The 19,262-nt window shown below is 60.6% G+C and overlaps 1 protein-coding gene across 6 annotated transcripts in view; it reads right to left on the bottom strand.

The window, feature by feature from the left end:
• The window catches only part of PTPRU (protein tyrosine phosphatase receptor type U), a 49,489-nt gene extending 30,464 nt beyond the window's left edge, over positions 1 to 19,025 (bottom strand). For 5 of the 6 annotated variants that reach the window (XM_071799219.1, XM_071799220.1, XM_071799221.1 and 2 more), the window contains exons 1-2: positions 6,315 to 6,648; positions 5,758 to 5,886 (exon numbers count right to left, since the gene is read on the bottom strand). In XM_071799219.1, the coding sequence (XP_071655320.1) occupies positions 5,758 to 5,886; positions 6,315 to 6,633 (448 nt within the window). In that variant the 5' untranslated portion in view covers positions 6,634 to 6,648. Of the gene's footprint in view, positions 1 to 5,757; positions 5,887 to 6,314; positions 6,649 to 18,873 lie in introns of those variants that run through there. The other variant, XM_065856905.2, reaches the window with a different exon arrangement.
• Between the last annotated feature and the right edge of the window lie 237 nt (positions 19,026 to 19,262).

Below are 19,262 nucleotides of genomic sequence, written 5' to 3'. Positions count from 1 at the left end.
CGACAGGACACCAAAACGGGACCCGGCTGCTGGACCAGCCCCACGCCTGCAGGCCAGCGGGGTCGGTAACAGCTTCAGCGGCACCGGAGCCCCTCTGCCTGCCTTCCCTCCACGCTCACAGCTTCGGCTGCATCAACACCACCTCCCCAGCCGGGCCCCAGCCGTTTTAATTCCCATTCCCCTCGCCTCGTATCATTTACCACGCAGTTGTCGCCGAGTTTAAACTGTGCTCAGCAGGTGCTCGCAGAGGGGAAAAAAGCGCTCGTCAGCTTAACGAGCGGCAGCACCGCGGCTCTCGGGGCCGCCAGCCCCATCTCCCAGCACCCCAAATCACCAGCCCCAAACCCAGGAGTCCCGGCGCAATCCCAAAGCCGTCTTTATGGGGCAGGAAGGATAGAAACCCCAAAGGCAGCACCTTCCCACCCCACGCTCCATCCCAGGCGGTCGGAGGCAGGAGGGGATGCAGGAGCCCCAGCAGCTCCATGGGGCGCAGCCACGGGGCTGGGACACGGGGCTTCCCATCTGCCCTCCCAAACCCTCCCCACCACCAAAGGTGAGGGGATTATTAATATCCTTCCATTTTAATAACGGCAGAAGCTGTAAGTAACAAAGCCAGGCCATTTATTCAAGTCTACCATTGTTTACCTGACAGTAGGAGCTTAATTATTAATAGCTTTCACCGCCGGCTAATTTAAACGAATTCACGCACCTTCCTCCCACCGGCTCCCAGACAAGGAGGCACCGAGAAAAACCTAAGGAAGGCAGCAGGGAAAGGCGGGGGCACCCACCCGTGTCCCCAGCGTTGGGGAGCTGCCCCGTGCCCCCACCTCCCCAGACAGCGCAAGAGCAGAGCTGCAGCCAGAGCCCCGCAAACTGCCCAGGCCCAGCCTGGAAAGCTCAGCTTAACTCCTGCCAGCAAAGCCAGAGACGGGATGGAGAGGAGGGGGTGTCCCAGCCCTGCTGTGTCCCCAGGCTGGGGGGAACACGTACCCAAGGGCTGATGCGACACCGCAGCTCGGCAGCACAGCTGCGTTGTTTTGAGCCTGCCCGTATGTCAGCGTCACGCAGCACAAGAATCTGCTCCAAAAATCATGAGGAAAATAATTTCCAAACCTCCCAGGAAACGGGAGGCGCAGAAACGGCCCGGGGGGGCCAACCCCGGCTGCGACCTCAGCCCAACGCACGGGCCGCGGGCACACGCCGCGCCGGGCCCTGCTCCCCGGCCTCCCCCGGAGCCTCCATTAAGGTCACTTTGAACCCAGACACCGGTCCGGGAGAGCTGTCACCACCCCTTCTCACCATGAATAACCAGCCAGCCCCCATGTCCCTCCAGCCTGGCTGCAGCCACACAATTCGATTCAGCTTTCAGGCGGGCTTTTACAAGTGCTCTGCGGAGAAAAAGACTCAAAAAGCGCTACATAATATTTCAATCAAACAAATGAAAGGAGAAACAAGTTTCCAGCAACGTTCCCTACAGGAAAACCATCAATTTGTTACACAGAAGTCAACGATGAGGTTTAAAGCTGTGAAAATCAGCCGGAAGGGCTGTGCTCTGAAAGCCTTGTACCCCTCCAGCAAAGAGGAATTCTCCCACTTGCGGGATCATCAGCTCTTCCTCGGGATTCAAATCAGAGCTTCGAGGATACCGCAGCACCTCCGATAACCTTGGCAGTAAATCGGAGAGCAAGGAGCTCCCAAGGAGTCTCCTCCGCAGCTCCGCGGGGACGCCGCAGCGCTCCCATGGCGCTGCCCGCCCGAGCGCCCTGCCCACGGCTGCCTGCACCCGCCACCCAAAGCCCGAAAGAGCCCAAAAACAGGGAAGCAGCCGCTCCCGCGCCGCCGGCTTCACCGTCTTGCCAAGTTTTTCCTCCTACAAAACCACCGAGAGATAAAAATAAGTTAAAAAAAGAAACCCAAGCTATTAAAAGGCAGGAACAGGCAGCACGACAAGGAGAGGGCGGCACCGCCAGCCAAGAGGTGCCGGGGGACCAGATCCGAGCGCTGCGGCGCCTGCCTCCAGAAAACCGCGTTGGAAGATGAAGCCCGATGGTGCCTCCTCGTGCGCTGGTTTTTCTTCTCAATGTGTCAGAGCCGGCACCGGGATCAGGTACCAGGATCAGGTACCGGGATCGGGTACTGGGCACCGGGTACCTCATCCCTGCTCCTGCACCAAGCCCCAGGACAAGCATCTCTCGGAGAAGCCCCAACATCAACATCTGATCCTCCACTGCCGCAGGGTCCTTGGACCAGTCGAACCCTCAGGAGCCAAAAATCCAGCTGAGTTTTTCAAGGTTTTTATGGATACGTAGCAGGAGCTGGTTGGGAAGCGGTGCTGGAGCTATCGCCTGAAAGAGACTCCTCGGAGCTCATTGGGGTGGGGACAACAGCTCCGTCACCCCACACGGCCTCGCTGGGACACGGCGATGTGGCCGCACACGACAGCGGCTCCGTGTGTGGAGAGGAAAAGATGAGCGGGGAACAAACTCAGTGATGGAGCGTTTTCTAATGTCACTGAGTTTGGAAGGAAAACCTAAGGCACGAAAAGGCATTCGGAGATAAAACCCACCCACAAAGATGACGGAGCAGTGCTCTCGAGCGGAGCTGCGTGCAGCGGCAGAAAGCGGGCGCTGCGGAGGGCACGAGGCGCCCAGGGGAACTTCGCCACAGCTTCTCCCAACTCAGTTCGCCTCCTTTGAATTCCCACATGTGAACTCAACCTGCACCTCTCCCAGGGAGACCCTGCAGAGCATCCCTGTCCTTCAGGGGTCACCGCGCATCTCTGCGGGGGGAGGACAGGGACCTCCGCTCCGTGCTCCATCCACATCCATGAAAAGCTTCACCTAAACACCCTGCTTCATTTTGCTGTTCATTAAGTAACCTCAACTCACGCTTCACACCAGGAGCTCAACGACTGAGCCTGATTTCACCGCCATGCTTCACCCTACTGGCTGGACCACCCTGCGCCCCGTCCCCTGCTCCAAGCGCATTGAGACCCATCCGAACTCCACGAGCCCCGGGTGCCCAGCAGCGCCGGTGCTGAGCAAGGCACAGGCTGCGCCTCCTCCCCTCGGCTTCCAAACAGCGGAGCTCCTATGAAATCAGACGCTGCAGGGCCCGCGGGCAGGGGAGGACAAGCCCGGCTCATAGAGGCGATGCTGGGGAGAGCGGGGAGCAGCACCCGAACACCCAGAGCTATCCTGGGGCGCGGCGATGACGCCTCCTCCCGCCCGCCTCACCCGCTCCTTTAAAAACCAATAATAAAGAGCTGAAGATAAGAAAAATGGCGATTGCAGCGTAGGAGAGACCCATCCATTGTCTTCAGGTGAAGGAGGGAGACAAGTCAAGTCGAGAAAAGGAGGGAAAAAACCCAAACCAAAGCAGAACGAGGGATGCAAAGGAGGAGGCGGGTGGCCGGCAGCCAGCATCCGCTCCAATAAATCCTACGCTCCTTGAAACTGGCTGATCTCCAACAAAAACTCATTTTAATCTGAGACCACGAGACTCCTTTGGAAAGTGCTCCCTGGAGAGGCCCCAGCGCCGCGCAATAACCTGCATCCACCGCACTGCTGCGGGACCGGGGGCGCCGGGGGCCTCCTGCCGAGCTCCACGCACGTACTGGGGTGAAACCGGACGCAAACGGGATCCCCGCACCCGCTCGGTGCCCCCAGGCTGCGAGCAGTGTCCGCCTGCACTTCCACAGCCCCCTTGACAGTGAAGAGAGGGGGTTACTAGGGGACCCCCGCCTATGGGGACAAGCAGCCCTTTGGGTGTCACCACTGGGGACAGGCGGTTTCCCTGGGGACCGGACCCTCGGTGCTCGCACATCTGACCCGGACCAGCTGCGCCCACCTCCCCGTCAGCTCTGCAGTTTATTTCTTAAACTCTTCACATTGATTTAAGCCCCCAGCTCTTGCTAAGCTGGAGTTATTTCCCAGAACAGAGAGCAGCCCCATTCCACCGGACCCCGTCAGCCCCCCAGGCTCTAAACTCAGGCAGTTTGCTCCAGATTTTCAATTACTGCTGAAAAATGAGCAGAAAACTCACCTAATTACAGGTTTAAGACCCTCCACCATGAGCCATCTCAATCCCCAGCTCTGCTTTCCCCCCTCACTGCCCCAGGCCCCCCCAGGACACACGAACTAGGACACTTCAGTGTAAAGCAATGACCTGGGAAGCCATCCCGGGGAGCAGGACCTGTCAGTGCTGTTTCGCCCCCGCCCGGTGCCCAGGACAGGCCAGGGGGATGGGAGAGGAAGGGAGAGGAGATGACGGAGGGAGGTTTAGCGGGGAAAAGCCAAATTAAACCCCGGCATGAACAAGGCACCAGACAAACAGCTGGAGGCAGACTGACGGAGCAGTGACGAGTTTTCTACAAAGCAGTTAATGTTTTAATAAAAAAAAAGAGTCATTTTTACTATCGATCTCTGCACCAGTTCTCATCTCCTTATGCCCATCATCAGGCTGGGACCTGATCCCAGGAGCCGGAGCGCCGGGACCAGGGAGGAGCCAGCGGTCCCGAAAAACAGGAGACTCGGCCCCGGTGCAGATGGACACAGGGACAACTCGGGGGTCCCGGCGGGACACAGTCTGGAGCCAGCAGAGCCCATGGCCCGCACCCGGGCACAGCACCCGCGCCACCCGCTCAGCGCCACCCGGGCACAGCGCCTCCCGCTCGGCCGCTCGCGCCACCCAGGCACAGCGCCACCCGCTCAGCTGCCCGCACCACCCGGGCACAGCGCCCCCCGTGCACAGCACCCCCCGGGCACAGCACCTCGCACCACCCGGGCACAGCGCCCCCCAGGCACAGCCGCCCGCCCGGCTCCGCTCCCTCCGCCTGCCGATCCGAGCGAGGAGATGGACCAGAAAATAACGGAAAATGACTTAAAACAATGAGATTTAAAAACAAAACCAAAACAACCTATTTGCATTTTCTTCCTTACAGCTCCCAGGGCCTCAGGGATGCCTCCAACTCACAGCCACAAGCTTTTCCCTACACTTGCAAGAGCCAGAAATCCATCTTCCACATGTCCCAGCAGAAGGAACTTCTCACGAGATGCCAGAGCAGCGCAGCAGCCGGAGCCGATGCACCCGTGAGGAACAGCAGCGGCTGCAGACCCCGGGGAGGGATCCGAGGTGCCCCGGACAGCGCGATCCGGGCGCCCCGGCTGGCGGCAGCTGCCACGCTCCACACCAGATGGGGAACCTGGCACCGCCGGAGACGCCGCCGAGACCCAGGGGAAGCATGGAAAGCTGCCCGGGCTGCTGCATCGCGCGGGGCGGGCGAGGGGACGTGCCCCGCAGCCCCAGCCACCCGGGGACAAGGGCAGCAAACACGGCCGTGGTAGAGGGGACGCGCAGAGGGAGTGGGGCTGGAAATCTTGGCTTTCCACCCAAAGCCGCATCTGGAGCGTCTGTGGCTCCCCCAGCCCTCTGCCCCAGGGGGCTGGATGACACAGGGTTACACCCCACCAAGGGCCCCAGCGGTACCCAGCGCCACCCGATGTCCCTGTCCCTGCTGTGCCGTTAAAACCCTCGGCAGCAGCAGCGTCCCGTGTCCCCCGTCCCCACCGCGCTCAGGACGGACACAGCTCGTCACACCTCGCCAGCACCTGCCCACGGACCCAGGACAAGACGAGCCTAAAACACTGTGGGGATTACAGATGGAGAAGTCAGGTGGCTCGGCGCTGGGGCACAGGTTTGGGGCAGGTCTCTGGGACACGGGGCACAGGCGTGACCCCCCTGGGGACCAGGGCTCACCGTGAGGCAGGTCGGCCGGCAGGTGCGGCATCATGTAGCTGCGGATGAGCTCCCACGCGAAGTCATCGTCCTCGCCCTGGCTGTACTCGCACTGGTTCGGGTCACCGTCCTCCTCAAAGGTGCAGCCGGCTGCGGACAGAGAGACCTGTCAGACCCCCAAAAGCCCTGCTGGGATCATGGGCTGCCCCCAAATCACGAGGGGACCCCAGGCCTCCCCTTACATGTACCATAAGCAAGGGTACGGTCCTGTCTGCCGCCAACCCCCATCTCTCCCGTTCGGCCCCCCAGTGAAAGGAGCTGGCAGGTCCCAGCGCCCGGGGGGCTCAGCCGTGGGAGCAGGATGCAGCTCCCCGCTTCGCTTCCCGGGGGCAACCACCAAACCCGGGGTTTCTCCGAGAAACGGGCACTTCGCTGTGGTCACACAGGGATTCGCACGGCCCTGGGGGCTCCTGCAAAAATCCCTTGACAAAGCCCCACACGCGTGGGTCTGACCGCTCCCCGAGAGCGGCTGCTCCCAGCCCCAACCACCCGCAGCACTCACGGCCCCGCAAACGCACCGAGCCCCCCCAGCCGCGGGTGGCACTTCCGAGCGCCTCTGCTTCTCCTTTGGGTCTTTGGGATTGGGTTTTGTCCTCTGGAAAGAGCGCAGGCAAGAGCCCCGCACGCCTCCCTGCTCCGCAAGGTGCTGGGTGAGCGTGGAGGACCAGAACCAGTGCCAAGAGGCCACCTGTCCCCATGTGTACCGAGGTGACATGGAGACAGCACACGAGATGGTGGCCAGCCCTGCATGCCGCATCCGGCCCCGCATCCCGCATCCAGCCCCGCATCCCGCATCCGGCCCCGCACCCCGCAGGCTCTGGGGCTCCCTTTGCCCATGTGGCCCCATCAAGCCGGTTCATTAACAGTGACCTCTTGGTTCGTTAACACTGACCCATTGTTCCGCTAAACCCCCAGATTACACGGGGACCAGGCAGCAGCGCTAATTAACAGGAGCCCCTGGGCTGGCACAACAGGAAAGCCCTGAGCAAGCAGAACGAACAAAGGCAAATTCTCCCTAATGGGCCAGCGTGAGAGCAGAGCGGGGCCAGGGGATTATTGCTTCTGGGCTTGTTTTTTCAGTTGTTTTTTTCCTGTTTTATCCCCAAATTACATCAGTAATTCCCGCACTGCCGGGGGCTTTGCCGCTCGGTGGCCCCGCCGCTGCCCGGCAGGTCGGGCTTCCCGTGCCGGGGACGCTCGGGGGCGTCGCTTGTACAAACAAGTCCAACACTGGAAAAAAAGCCCATTAAATGCACAGAAAATTACGATTCCCAGCTCTCTCACACGTAAGAACACACCTGGGGCTTCTCCCCAACTTCACGCTCATTTTTTAAAGCACCAGGGTGCGTTCCAGCTCCATCAACAAATTGGTTTTTCCTCCCAGACCCACAGGAAAATTCTTTTTAAGATCTAAAAGCAAATTATGTCCTATTCCCATGCTCGGAGGTACCAAGAACTCACAGTTTCCTTAAAATCCTTCCCAAGCGGAGCATCGCCCGCCCCCGGCACCGAGCGGGGCCGCGGCTCCCCCGGCTCCGCCGCCGACACCGCATTGAGCGGGTCTGGAACCCGGCCGCGGCTGCTCGTGGAGGAAAAAGCACAAACCTGTCAAAATTCTCCAGGAACAGGAGAAAAAGAAATTCAAAATAAAACAACGTGTCAGAAACCAAGTGCCAAGGGATTTAGTGAAAAAAGGAAGAGTTTCTTTCCAAGATCTGCGGAACGGGACATTCTGGGAGGAGAAAAATCGTTCCTAGTGTTGGGTTTTTCTTTGGTTTGAGAAAGCGGAGCGGAGGCGGCAGCGTTCCGGGCCGGCAGAGCCTCATTAAATTATTCCCAGCTACTAACGACATTGAGAGACGTAACCTCCTCCCCCGCCACCCGCATCCCGTGCCCCAGCTCCCCATCACCCCAAGGCCGCATCCTCGGCCGCCTCTGAGATGATGCCCAGGCTCCAGAAGCTTAAAACGCAATTACGCGGAGTGGATGTTCTGCTGGCGGAGGCGCAGCTGGCCGGGACGATCCATCTTGCCCTCAGACAGCTTTATGGGTATGGATCTTCCCAGCGCGAGCTTCCCCTCCCATCCGCAGAGCGAAACGAAGGTGGCTCCATGTCGCCAGCAAATTTGTCTGGGATTTGTATGCAGAAAGAAAAAATAAGGGGTTTTGCAGAGCCTCGGTTTGCATGGTGCTTTTAGCACCACCTCCCTGGGGAGACGCTCGACCTCCAGCCACTTCTCACTCCCCATCACAAGATTAATAGAGGAATAAAAATTAACAGTTGAGCAATTAAAAGCCAACATCCTAGCTCGACAGGGGGTCAGAAGTCAGAAGGGGTAAAACCCAAAGCAGTTTTCAAAAAAATTCAAGTGCATTAAAATGTCTGCAAGGAGGGCAGGGAGATCACAGCGTGACACACCGGGCCGCAGCAGCGGGGACGGTTACACCCGCACACGGCAGCGGGACGGGGCCTGCGGGACCGCTCCACCGCCACGTGCTCCCTGGAGATCCCTGCTGGGAAACAAGGAGCCCCCGGCTCCCCGCCCCTGCGCTGGCTCGAGGCCACGGTCACAGCGGCTCCGGGTGGGGAGATGGAGGCGGCAGCGCAGGAGGCGCGATCTGAACGCAAGAACGGCTAAAAATACCACCCGGGCACGACGGTCTGCTCCCCGGGGCTGGATGAGATACCTCCGGGGGCAGGATGAGATACCTCCGGGGGCAGGATGAGATACCTCCGGGGGCAGGATGCAGCTGAGATGGTGTCTGAACACCCCAAAGTCACCTAAACCTCCCCAAACCCAGAGCCAATGAACAGGCACCTGTGCCAAGGATGAGACGTACCCCGATAAACACCCCGTGCAAAATCCCTGTGGCACCACGGTGTGCTCAGGGAGAGTATCCTTCCCTGGGTGCTGATGCACCTGGGTACCCCAGCATCCCTCCCGGGTACCACTGCCACGCAGCATCCCTCCCAGGTACCACAGCATCCCTGCCGGGTACCAGTGCCACCCAGCATCCCTGCCGGGTACCCAGGGCTGGAGAGGAGGAACAAAGAGTTCGAGAAGAAGAGGAAGGAAAACAAAGACCAAACAACCAAGTCCTATGGACGGTGTCTAATTAAATCTCCGTGGCCACCGAGGAACGCGGCCGCCTGCCTGCCAGCCCGCCCCGCGCTCCTTCATCCGCCGAGTCTACGTTCCTTTTGCTTCAAAGTTAATTACACACTTAAACCTTTTCTGTTTAACCTCCTGCTCCGTGGGACATGCTCCTCAGGCTTCTCTTTTCTTTTATCAAGCAGCCTTGAAAAGGTTCCGGCGGTAAAGTGCAGCCCAGCACCATCTGTGATGGGGTCGCACGCTCTGTACACCATGGGTAACGACCCCACCCAGACCCTCTGGGGCATCATCGGATGGGGATGCTACGTGAATATCATACCCAGAAGTAGAAAGGTTTTATAAAAAAAACAGGGTTATATCCAAATTTGAACAAATGTGGGCTAACCAGGACTATGAAATTCAGGGCAGGTACCCAGGACTCGTGGCCCAGGATGAAACAAAGCCAATCAATGAGAAAAAAACCATTTTGTTCCCATTTTGGCTTAGCCAGGACCAGATCAGCACAAAGGTCACCCTGGGGTGCAGCCCCAGCACCCCACAGCTGGGAAACAACAGGTGACCTGCAGTCCGGATGAACTCCTCATCCCCGGCCTCCTCCAGCTGCTCCTGCGCCCGGCCCAGGAAATCACCCGCAGGAATCAGAAGGAGCTGGGTACCCACCGGACTCACCGTGCACCACGCCAGCAGCCAAGCGGCTCCATCACCTGCAGCGAAACAGAGCTATGACCCATCACCACCATCATCCAAACACACTGAGATGGGGCAGGGGGTGAGCAGAGCTCCGTTGTCTCCCAAATCCAGAGCTTTAAGTGCTTCCCAGGAGCAGGGATGGAGCAACAGGCTACACAGTCACACAGCCCTGGACTATCATACCCAAGGCCTCTTCTCTTAAATGCACATGAAAAAGATGCTCTTCTTCTGCACCAAACGATCAAGTTCTTTATACAGGATAAATAGTGGATGCTGCTGCTGCAAATGGGGAAACTGAGGCACGCAGGCGATCTGGCAAAGCCCCACGGCACCAGCAGCAGCCGGCGCCATGCCTGGGGGTAGCGGAGAGCTCGGGACCCAAACCCGCTGCAGCGATGCCCAGATGCTGCCCCCGAGCCCGGCCAGCGCCCCCCAGCCCGGCCAGCGCCCCCTGCCGGATCCGCCGCTGCTGGGCTCCTCCAGGAAGGTGCCCCGGGAAGGAAACGCTGGGAGCTGCTTTCCTGCAGGCGCCAGCAGACGCGGGGGACAGGGAACACATACTGCGATCCATCTAAAATTAGACACGCTTCTCACCCAGCAAAATCTCATACGTACCACGCTGCAGGCTCCCGGGCGCGGTTATTAATGGATATGGGATCGGAAACCCCATTTTTATCCACGGGGGATGATGCTGCGGGGGTCTGGGACTCGCTCGGGGGATGCGGCACCGAGGATCCAGCTCAGCCAACACAGTGGGTCCTGCAGCCCAGCACCTCGCACCGATGGACCCCCGGAAACCACGACCATCGCTCGGGGGCTCCAGGGCCAGGTCCAGCCAAGCCCAGACATCCCGGGCTCCGGGGCCCAGCGGGGGGATCGCAGGACTAAATCCCCCGAGCTGCACTCATGCTCAGAAGGCCCTGGGGCACCAGCAAACGCGTTCTGTGCACCACACGCACCGGAGATCACAATAAACACCCTCCCTGCTCTTCGCTGTTCCCCACTTCTGCAAAACAGAAATGTTGGAAAAAAATTACCCATTTCCTGGCCCCGATAAAAGCAGATTAGAAGAATATGGAAAGCAGCACCATTAAAATTCTCACCAGTAGTTTGTTTTCCTTCTCCAAATCATTTTAAATATTGCATTTAATAGAAAAATAATTTGCTCAGCTGTAAGAAACATCAATTTGCAACTTGAAGCCTTGTATATTAGCCAAAGAAGCTAATGTGTAAACATTAGCAGCTCCAATAACGCATGGGGTTCAGCCAATGCAATTCCAGGGAGAGAGCAGCCAGATATTAAGACAGAGGATTTGCATAATAAGTCACTTATGCCCGATAACCTCGGTGTTTGGAAAGCGCAGCACTGAACAATATCCGTCCACCAGCAACTACAGAAGACAAATCTCTCTTTCCAGCTCTTGATGGATTTTACCTGCAAGCCCCCATGCGGGTGCTGAACCCCAAACAGCAGGTGCCCAGTCCCAGCTCTGGCACCAGGAGCCTCCGGGGACCCTGGGCACAGGGACTGGGGAACTGGGACATGTGGGTTCACCACGGACACCCCGGAACCTGGGCGAGCAAATACAACCGGGACACACAACCTGAAGGGTTTGTAACAGCTCAGGGCTGGCTCACGTGCATCACTTCCTCAGGAAGACGCATTGAAAAGCAAAGAGGGAAGAATTAATCTTGGCAGAGTCCTTGCCTGGGGCACATCCAGCTGCAAAAAGCAGCTCCCAGGGGCTCAGGACCGCTGGGACCAGGGTGCTGCATCACCCCGATGCGAATGCAACCGGGGCTGCGGCTCCCCAGCTGTTGTGCTGTGACGCTGTGGGGCACAAGGCGGGAGGTTGTGGCCCCGTGGCCCGAGGGGACGTGTGAATTTAACCCCCATCCAAGTGCTGTCCCTGTCCCAGCAAGTCCTGCTCCAAGGGAAGGACCAGCACCACTTCTCCGTTATTGATACCCAGGCCAGGAAAGGTCCCGCAGCGCAGAAACGCCCTGAAACGCCCGGCCAGGAGGCCACTAACCCGCAACACAAGTGCTTTAATAATTAACCATCACTTAATTAACATAGCCAGGACTGCCTCTTGGACCCCATAGGAATAAAAAACAAGGCAGGCAGCTGGAAGCCTCCATCCTGCTTTATTGATTGCTCGCTGTGCAATTGTAGCTCCTGCACTATGGAGCCACCTGGCTGGGGGGAGGAGGGAAAAAGGGAGGAGAAAAAAAGGGGAAAAACTACTAAAATAGAATTAAAAAAGCAGGGGAGAAGGCTCATTGAGCCGGTGAAGGGCGGCACGGTGCCCACCGTGCCCAGCATCCCCCCCCAGCCCTCGGGGAAACAAAAGCGGCAGGAAGCGGCGGGAGGGAGGTCGGGCAGAGCAGGACGTCTGGGTGCGATGCGGAATCCAGGGCGGTCTCCTCCTCCTCCCGTCGCACCAGGAAAAGCAGCGTGGGAAGATCGACACCGGGGTTCAGAGGTGGCGGAGCGGCTGACGTGGGCACATCCGTCACGCGCAGCAAAACCCCCGACGTCACACACGGGGAACAGGATCGGCCGGGGGGTCAGAGGCTCCGGCAGAAGCCACCGTGGGGAGTGAAAAGGGTCCGGGTCACGGCTCCGCGGAGCGCGCTGGGCTGAGCCGGTGCCCTGCAGGCAGGCACACGCGGGGACGCGGCTGAGCGAGACCCAAAACCAAACATCGGCAGGGGGGTTCTCACCAGTGCCACGCTGGGCTCAGCCACCCAGGGTCGGTGTCGGCTCAGGCATCCATGCATCCATCCCAGGTAAACACCAGCAGCTCCAGCAAGCTCTGCCGGGGTCTCCATCAGCGCCTCAGTGCCACCCCGTGCTCCCAGAGGTCCAAACCCCTCTTCACCAGGCAGATGAGCCCTGCGGCGGTGCTGAACGGGCGTTCAGCAACTCAAACCCAAGTGAGCTCCCTGCAGCCCCCATGCCCAGCACCGTGCACCCCTTCCCTGCACCCAGAGCAGCTGCAGCCACCAAACCCAGCCCAAGTGGGACAGCTCAGCCGTCCCACAGGAAAACCAGGCAGGAGACAGCCCCTTGCACCCAGAGACGCTGTTCAGCCCAGCACAGTGAGCAGCAGGTCCCCAGGTGATTCACTAAATTAGAAGTTCAACTAATAAAAGAAGAAATAGCCCCACACAGAGCTGCACCGCTCCGGTTTGATATCGTTATAATCAAAGGAAAGCAGGCTGAGTGCTGGCTGTGGGGGGAAAAAAATCAATTGGACATTATCACTCAGCAGACAGATGAAACTACAGTAAAAAATAAGCAGAAATGGCAAAGTCCTTGGGAAAAGACCCAGCTGGGCATCAGCCAACCCTCCAGTGCAGCCCCAGCCCCACGGGGAGCGGCAGAGCCTGCCCTGGCACGGGGGCTGCAGAGATCACCCCCGCTCCTGCTTCCCAAAAAGACACCGGAAAGCTCCGGCACCCAGGGGTGGGGAACGGCTGGACCTGGTGATCTTGAGGGTCTTCTCCAACCAAAACGATTCTGTGATCTGCCAGACAGCGATAAGAGCCCCGGGCAGCACCCCAAAGCCGAGCCCCCCACCCCGGCTGCAGCGAGTGCTTCCCCTCTGCTCCGGGTGACATCCCCCCCCCGGTGACATCCTCCCCCCGGTGACATCGCGGCCCCAGCCAGCGGCTGATGATCCAGTTGCAGGGTGAAACACACTGAACTGGAGCCGCGCTCACTCCCCGGCTGGGCTAATTGGGCTAATTAGGCTTAAGTTGTCCATGGGGAAGCAGCATGCCAGGGGCTGCCACCACTGCGCTCGTCTGCACGCACGGTCATCTGCAGGCACCAGGAACGGCCGTGGGGACAGTGGCCTCGTTAAGACACATCAGGTCATCGGTGTCCTTGTCCCTTGTCCTGTCCCGGGAGAGCTCAGAACATCTCAAGCCAGATCGGTTGCTGCATCCCAACCACACAATCCTGATCAACTTAACGATGTTGAGAAAGGTCTGATCCACACAGCAGGGTCCGGGATGTCAAACCAGTTCACTGGCTCATACAGGGTTCCCTGGGGGGGTCCCCAGCACCTGGTGGTGCCACACTGGGGCAGAGCCCAGCACCCAGTACAGCCACAAACAGGGACGGATGGACCCCCCGCACCCTGCACGGTCAGGAGCTGCGGGCGCAGGGACCCGGGCGATTCGCCAACATTTTGCAAGCCAAAAAAAATTAGCATATAACAAAAATATTCAGAGCTGCTCTGGCTGCAACGCATTTACAGCCCCGGGGCAGCGAGGGGGCAACGCTGCGCTCCCACCGCACCCCCCCCGGGACCGGGTTTCCAGCCCCCAGCCCGCGGTCAGAGCCCCATTGCCGTGGGATTCAGTCTCTGGGTGGGAGAAACTGGGGTGCAAAGCCTGAGGGCCTTAGGTCTGTAGGAAAGCCATGGGGTACCCCAGGACACCTGTGTGTCCCCCGTGTGCTGCAGAGCAGGGCTGCGACACCCCGGGTGGGACCCTAGAGCACAAGAGCAGCCCCGGCAGCAGCTGCAGCTGACGAGCACCCAGCAAGCGGGAGCAAGGCTCCAGATTCAACAGAGAAAACATAAAAAGCCCGAAAGAGCAGCTGATGTGTGACCCCCCCGGCGCCAGCAGCAGCCTGGGGCAGGGGACAGGGCTGTCCCTGCATGCAGGGGGCTCTGCCTCTGCTTTCCAGCAGCTGGAGACGAGCTGGACTTTGGATGTTGATCCAGGCAGAGGGCGCAGAGCGGCCGCTCCCAGCGCCAGGGAAGGAGCCAGCCCAGGAACACGCAGGAAAGCCCCTCCAGCACCAGCCAGCTCCACAGCCCTCCTCCTCCTCCTGGTGAGGAAGGACAGGCCCCATGTCCCCAGGACCCCCAGCCAGGGAACCCCCCTGTCACCCACCCCGCCTCCCCCCATCCATCCCCACACAGGGCAAACCAGCAGCAGCTCCGGCCAGGCCACCTGCAGCAGGAAGAAAAAGCTCCATCTCCAGGACTTATTTTAAGGCCGCCAACAAGGAGGCAATTAGCTCCGAGGGACTAATTGGTGGGAACCCTTGTCCGGAAATCAAGCCTCAGTTTCCCCGAGTACAAGGAGCGGGGTCTCCAGCCTGGAGCAGGATCCAAGGAAAGCTGCAAAACAAACCCCGAGCTGCCATGGGGGAGAAGAGGAGGTTTGGGAATCTCGACATTTAATCATGCGGTAACTAAAGGTTCCCAGACATGTCTAATAAGACAATTATAGTGCATGTTAATAATAGATTATTAAAAAGCTTATTTATGGAGGTTTAAGCAGGCAGATGGCAGGGCTGTGTCGATAAGGCTCTCCCGAGCCTGTGCCACCTCCGAGCACACAGCAGGGATGTACCTGCCTCTGCTCCTGCTTAACCCTCGCACAGCGGCCGAAAGCAAAGCAGCAAGTTCCTGGGGGCTGCAGCCCGGAGCGGAGTTCTATGGGGGGCACTGGGGTGCTCGGGGCTCTCAGCACCTTTGCAATGGGTTGAGTGCGATGGAAAAGGTCCATCCCGGGTGCTCAGGAAGGCTGTCACAGCCAGGGCAGGGGTCAGAGCCACCAAGACGCATCTGCCTTTGTCTCCCAGGCGGTGTCCCTGCCCCCCCCGGGCCCGGATCCTGCTGGGCTTTGCTCCGGGAAAGCTCCCAGGGAAGCTGGATGGGGATGGTTTGTCTTAGTTTGGATAACAAAGGGGAAAAAAACAAGTGGAATTTAGGCCAGGAGGTGACTCACCAGGATCCCTGTTCCGAGGCAGGGGCAGGGCTGAGAGCCTGAGCAAAACATGAAACAGGAGCTCTGGAGCAAGCAGAGAGGGTCAAAATGAAACAAATGCAACTGCAAGGCTCGGTGGAGGGGAAAACACAGGCGCTGCCACCCTCCACCGCAGAGACAGAGATACAGACACAGCCAGGGGACAGGAGCACCAGAGCACCCGTGACTCTGCTTCAGCCCCACGGGTGGTGAAGATCCACGGAGGGGGACCAGGAGAGCAGGGAAGCCCTGCCCCGGGCACACCGAGGCTCACCGACGTGCGCGATGTTCCGGCGTGCGGGAGCCTGGGGGCGATCGCAGCGTCTGGGGCTCTGGGAAAGGCCACAGCACTTCCAGAGCATGGAGAGCACACACACAGCAGCAAGAGACAGAGATTCCTCCCTGGCACGGCAGAGCAGCGAGGGGAAAAAATCCAAGCCTGAAACAAGCTGACAGTGCTCTCACACATTTCATGTGCTCGGTGTAGGCAGGGTGGGGAGACAAAAATGCCCTGGCATGGAAGAGCCCAGTGGCAGCCAGATGGAGGGAAATAAACACCGCGAAGAGCAGGAGCAGGCACCAGAGAGCATCAAACATCGATCCCATCACCTGGGGCTGGTGCAGGGGCTGCCGGCAGCTGTGTCCCTGCGGCCCCTGGGGACAGGTCCCCTCCTGGCCCCTCCCCAGCCCACACACACAGCATCCCCAGGCCCCACGGATGCAGACGCTGCGGTTAACGGCCGGGGGACGCCAGGCGGATTTGTTCCGCTCCCCGACCCCAATCCCAGCCCTGGGGACAGCATCTGCTCAGGGCTTCCCATTCACTGAGACAACACAACCACCATGGGGTCACGGTCACCCCCGCTGCACCTGCCAGCCTGCGAGGGCTGTCCCGGGGCAACAAGACCCCCGGGGTCCGCAGCGAGGAGCCCAGCCAAGACAACCAGCAACCACCCCCCTAAACAAGTCTGGTGCCCCCAGAGATGCCACCAACCCCAATCTGGGGCTCCCCAGCAGCACCAACCTAAGTCAAAGCTCCAAACTCAAATATTTTATTTGCTTAATTGCTGCTCACGCAGTCAAACCAAGTGCAAACCGCTTCCGCATAATTACAGCGGGAGTGCCGCGCAGCGCCCGCGGCTGCAGGCGCGTGTCCCCACCTGTGTCCCCACCTGTGTCCCCACTGCGTGCCCCCAGTGTCACGAAACAGCCCGCAGCAGGAACAGGGGACACAGGCTGGGGTACCCCCACACAGCAAGTTACTGCTGAAGATTTGGGGTGCAGGAGTGCGATACAGAGGAATGGAGCTGCACCCTTTCCAAGCAGAAGGCAAAAGGAGGCAACAAAGCGAGCTGAGGCTACACAGCCTGCTGCCCCGCAGCCCAGGCTGCTCCCAGATGGACACTTCCAGCAAGAGCAAAGAACAGCTCTGGCTTTTATTGCAAAGAGCCCACGGAGGAAAGGTGGGGCTGGCAAAGCACACCAGTGACAACTCACAGGTCCCCGTCGCAGGCGCTGACACCGCGAGAGCACAAGGGACCCCTCGGGTTGGAGGGTCAGTAAACGCTTTTTCAACACAACGAGCACCGGCAGCTTAGTCGGTCTGAAATCCTAACAAACCGCAAAAGTTCGCATGCTGCAGAAAGGAGCAAAGAGCATCCCGAGCTGGTGGGGAAGCTGCAACGCAGCACCCGGCTCCTATCGCAGCTCAGCCAGGTCAGCCAGCCACGCCGTGACTCAGTTTCCCCACTTGTGGAAGGATCACACTGCGCCCCTTCTTTAAAGGGGTGGCAAGAACAGCACTCATCTCCCAAACACCCAGCGATGAGCAGCCGGTGCTCCGCGCGATGGGCGCCGGGGTCTCCGGTGACCCCAGAGCACGCACAGATGGTTTAAGTACTTTTCAGCAGCCCTGCCCGCTGTGCAGCCCCCGGCCCCGCGGGGACGAGCCAGGGACGTCCCCACCGCCCGGGCACGGCCCTGCAGCCAGGGACGTCCCCACCGCCCGGGCACGGCCCTGCAGCCAGGGACGTCCCCACCGCCCGGGCACGGCCCTGCAGCCAGGCGATGTCCCCACCGCCCGGGCACGGCCCTGCAGCCAGGCGATGTCCCCACCGCCAGTAAAGCCGCACCCGGAGGAACAAACACTGAGATTTATGTGAAAAGCAGCTGAGGGTGAGGACAACGGACACGGGGAGCTGAACAGCCCCCTCGCCTCCAGCTGAACCCGGTCCCTTCGGCTGCACCCCAGAGCTGAGCCCTCACCCAGCACACGGCTCTGCCCCCTCCAGCTGCCCCAATAAAATATAAACCCGTTCTTTCCCCACCTCCTCCACCTCACATGAGCCATCAGGAGCCTCAGCCGCTTCGTATTTCCCCCATCCATCCATCCATCGTTCCCCCTTCTGCATGGGTCGCACTTATTTTGCTTACTGTTGATGGGTGTCACTATTTATAATTTTTTGAGAGAGGCCATTACTCCAAAAAAACAGAAAGAAATCAATGCACCAGCACAGGGACTGCACGCGGGTGAGCTGCTTCATTTTAGAGGAAAATAAAATAAAGAACCAGGCAAAAATGCACCTTGCTGTACCGAGCTACAGCACCAGGTCCTTCAGAGCAAGGCAGCAGCTCCCTCCTGCCCGTGCCTCAGTTTCTCCTGCAAAAAGCACTCACGGTCCCTGGCCGCACTTCGGCAGCCCCAAATTCTCCCACCCCGCAGCAGCCAACCCCTGCTCCTCACTCCCCTCCGCTCCCCGGGCAGGGCAGGGCCAGGCGCCCCGCCGGGGCGGCAGAGCCGCGAGTCCCAACGCCGAGCTGCTCCACGAACAACGACAAAGAGCCCTAGATAAACAATTCTCAAAACCGACCGTGCTTCGGCACAGCTCGAACTACACCCGCGGCACGGCGCGAGGCTGCAGCCGGAGAGCGGCCTCGGCCGCCACCTGTTCCTCCGACGGGTCCCCGGTCCCCCGGCCCCTCCGGGACCGAGGGACACACAACGCGCCCGGACCCGCCGCCCCCGCCCAGGGCTGCACCCCCGCCCCAACGGGCTCCCGACGGCGGCGTTCGGTGCCCGATGCGTCCTCCCCGCCCGAGCCCCGAAGCCGTTGCAGGGCTGTCCCTGCAAACGAGCCCCCGCTGCCAGCGGGGGGAGTTTTCCTTCCCGGGGGTGCAGCGGGAGAGGCGGACGGAGGAGGGAGGGAGGGAGGCCGCCCCGGTACCGAAGGCCGCCGGGCTCTGGGTGGGCTCAGCTCCGGCCGTGCAGACGGGGGGTGCAGCCGAGCCCCTGTACCCGCCAGCGGGCTCCGGGGAGCCCCGGGCACCGGTGTCCCGAACTCGACGGCCGGAGGAAGCCACAGCGGCGGGACGGGAGGAGCCGCTCGCACCGCGGGTGGCCCCGCCAGGGGGGTGCTGGGGAGCTACTCCCGAGCTCGCGCAACAAACAGGACCCCCCGCGAACACACCCCCCGCCCCGGTACCCCCCCCTTCGTACCGGCGGGCGTCTCGGTGTCCAGCGCGCAGACCCGCAGGGCGAGGGCGAGCAGCAGTGCCCGGGCGCTCCGCATGGTGCGGCCGGGCCGGGGAGGGCGGGGGGCCGGGGCCGCTCGGGCCCGCGGTTCCTGCGCGGCGGCGCAGCGGGGCACGCGCGCCCGCCCCGCGCCTCAAATAGCGGCGGCTCCGCTCCGCCTGACGTCAGCGCCGCGCGGCACCGGCACCGGCAGCGGCAACGGCACCGGGCAGGCCGGGGGCGCCCCCTGCCGGCCGCCGCGCGCACCCGCAGCCCCAGCCCCGCTCCCGCCCCCGCGCGGAGGTGGCGGGGAGAGTCCCGGCGACGGGGGGGCCCGGCGACGGGGGGAGTCCCGGCGATGGGGGGGCCCGGCG

Source organism: Patagioenas fasciata, chromosome 25 (assembly GCF_037038585.1).
Source record: "Patagioenas fasciata isolate bPatFas1 chromosome 25, bPatFas1.hap1, whole genome shotgun sequence".
Lineage (NCBI taxonomy): Eukaryota > Metazoa > Chordata > Aves > Columbiformes > Columbidae > Patagioenas > Patagioenas fasciata.
The sequence above is the reverse complement of the archived record's forward strand: the minus strand, read 5'-3'. Positions and strand labels throughout refer to the sequence as shown.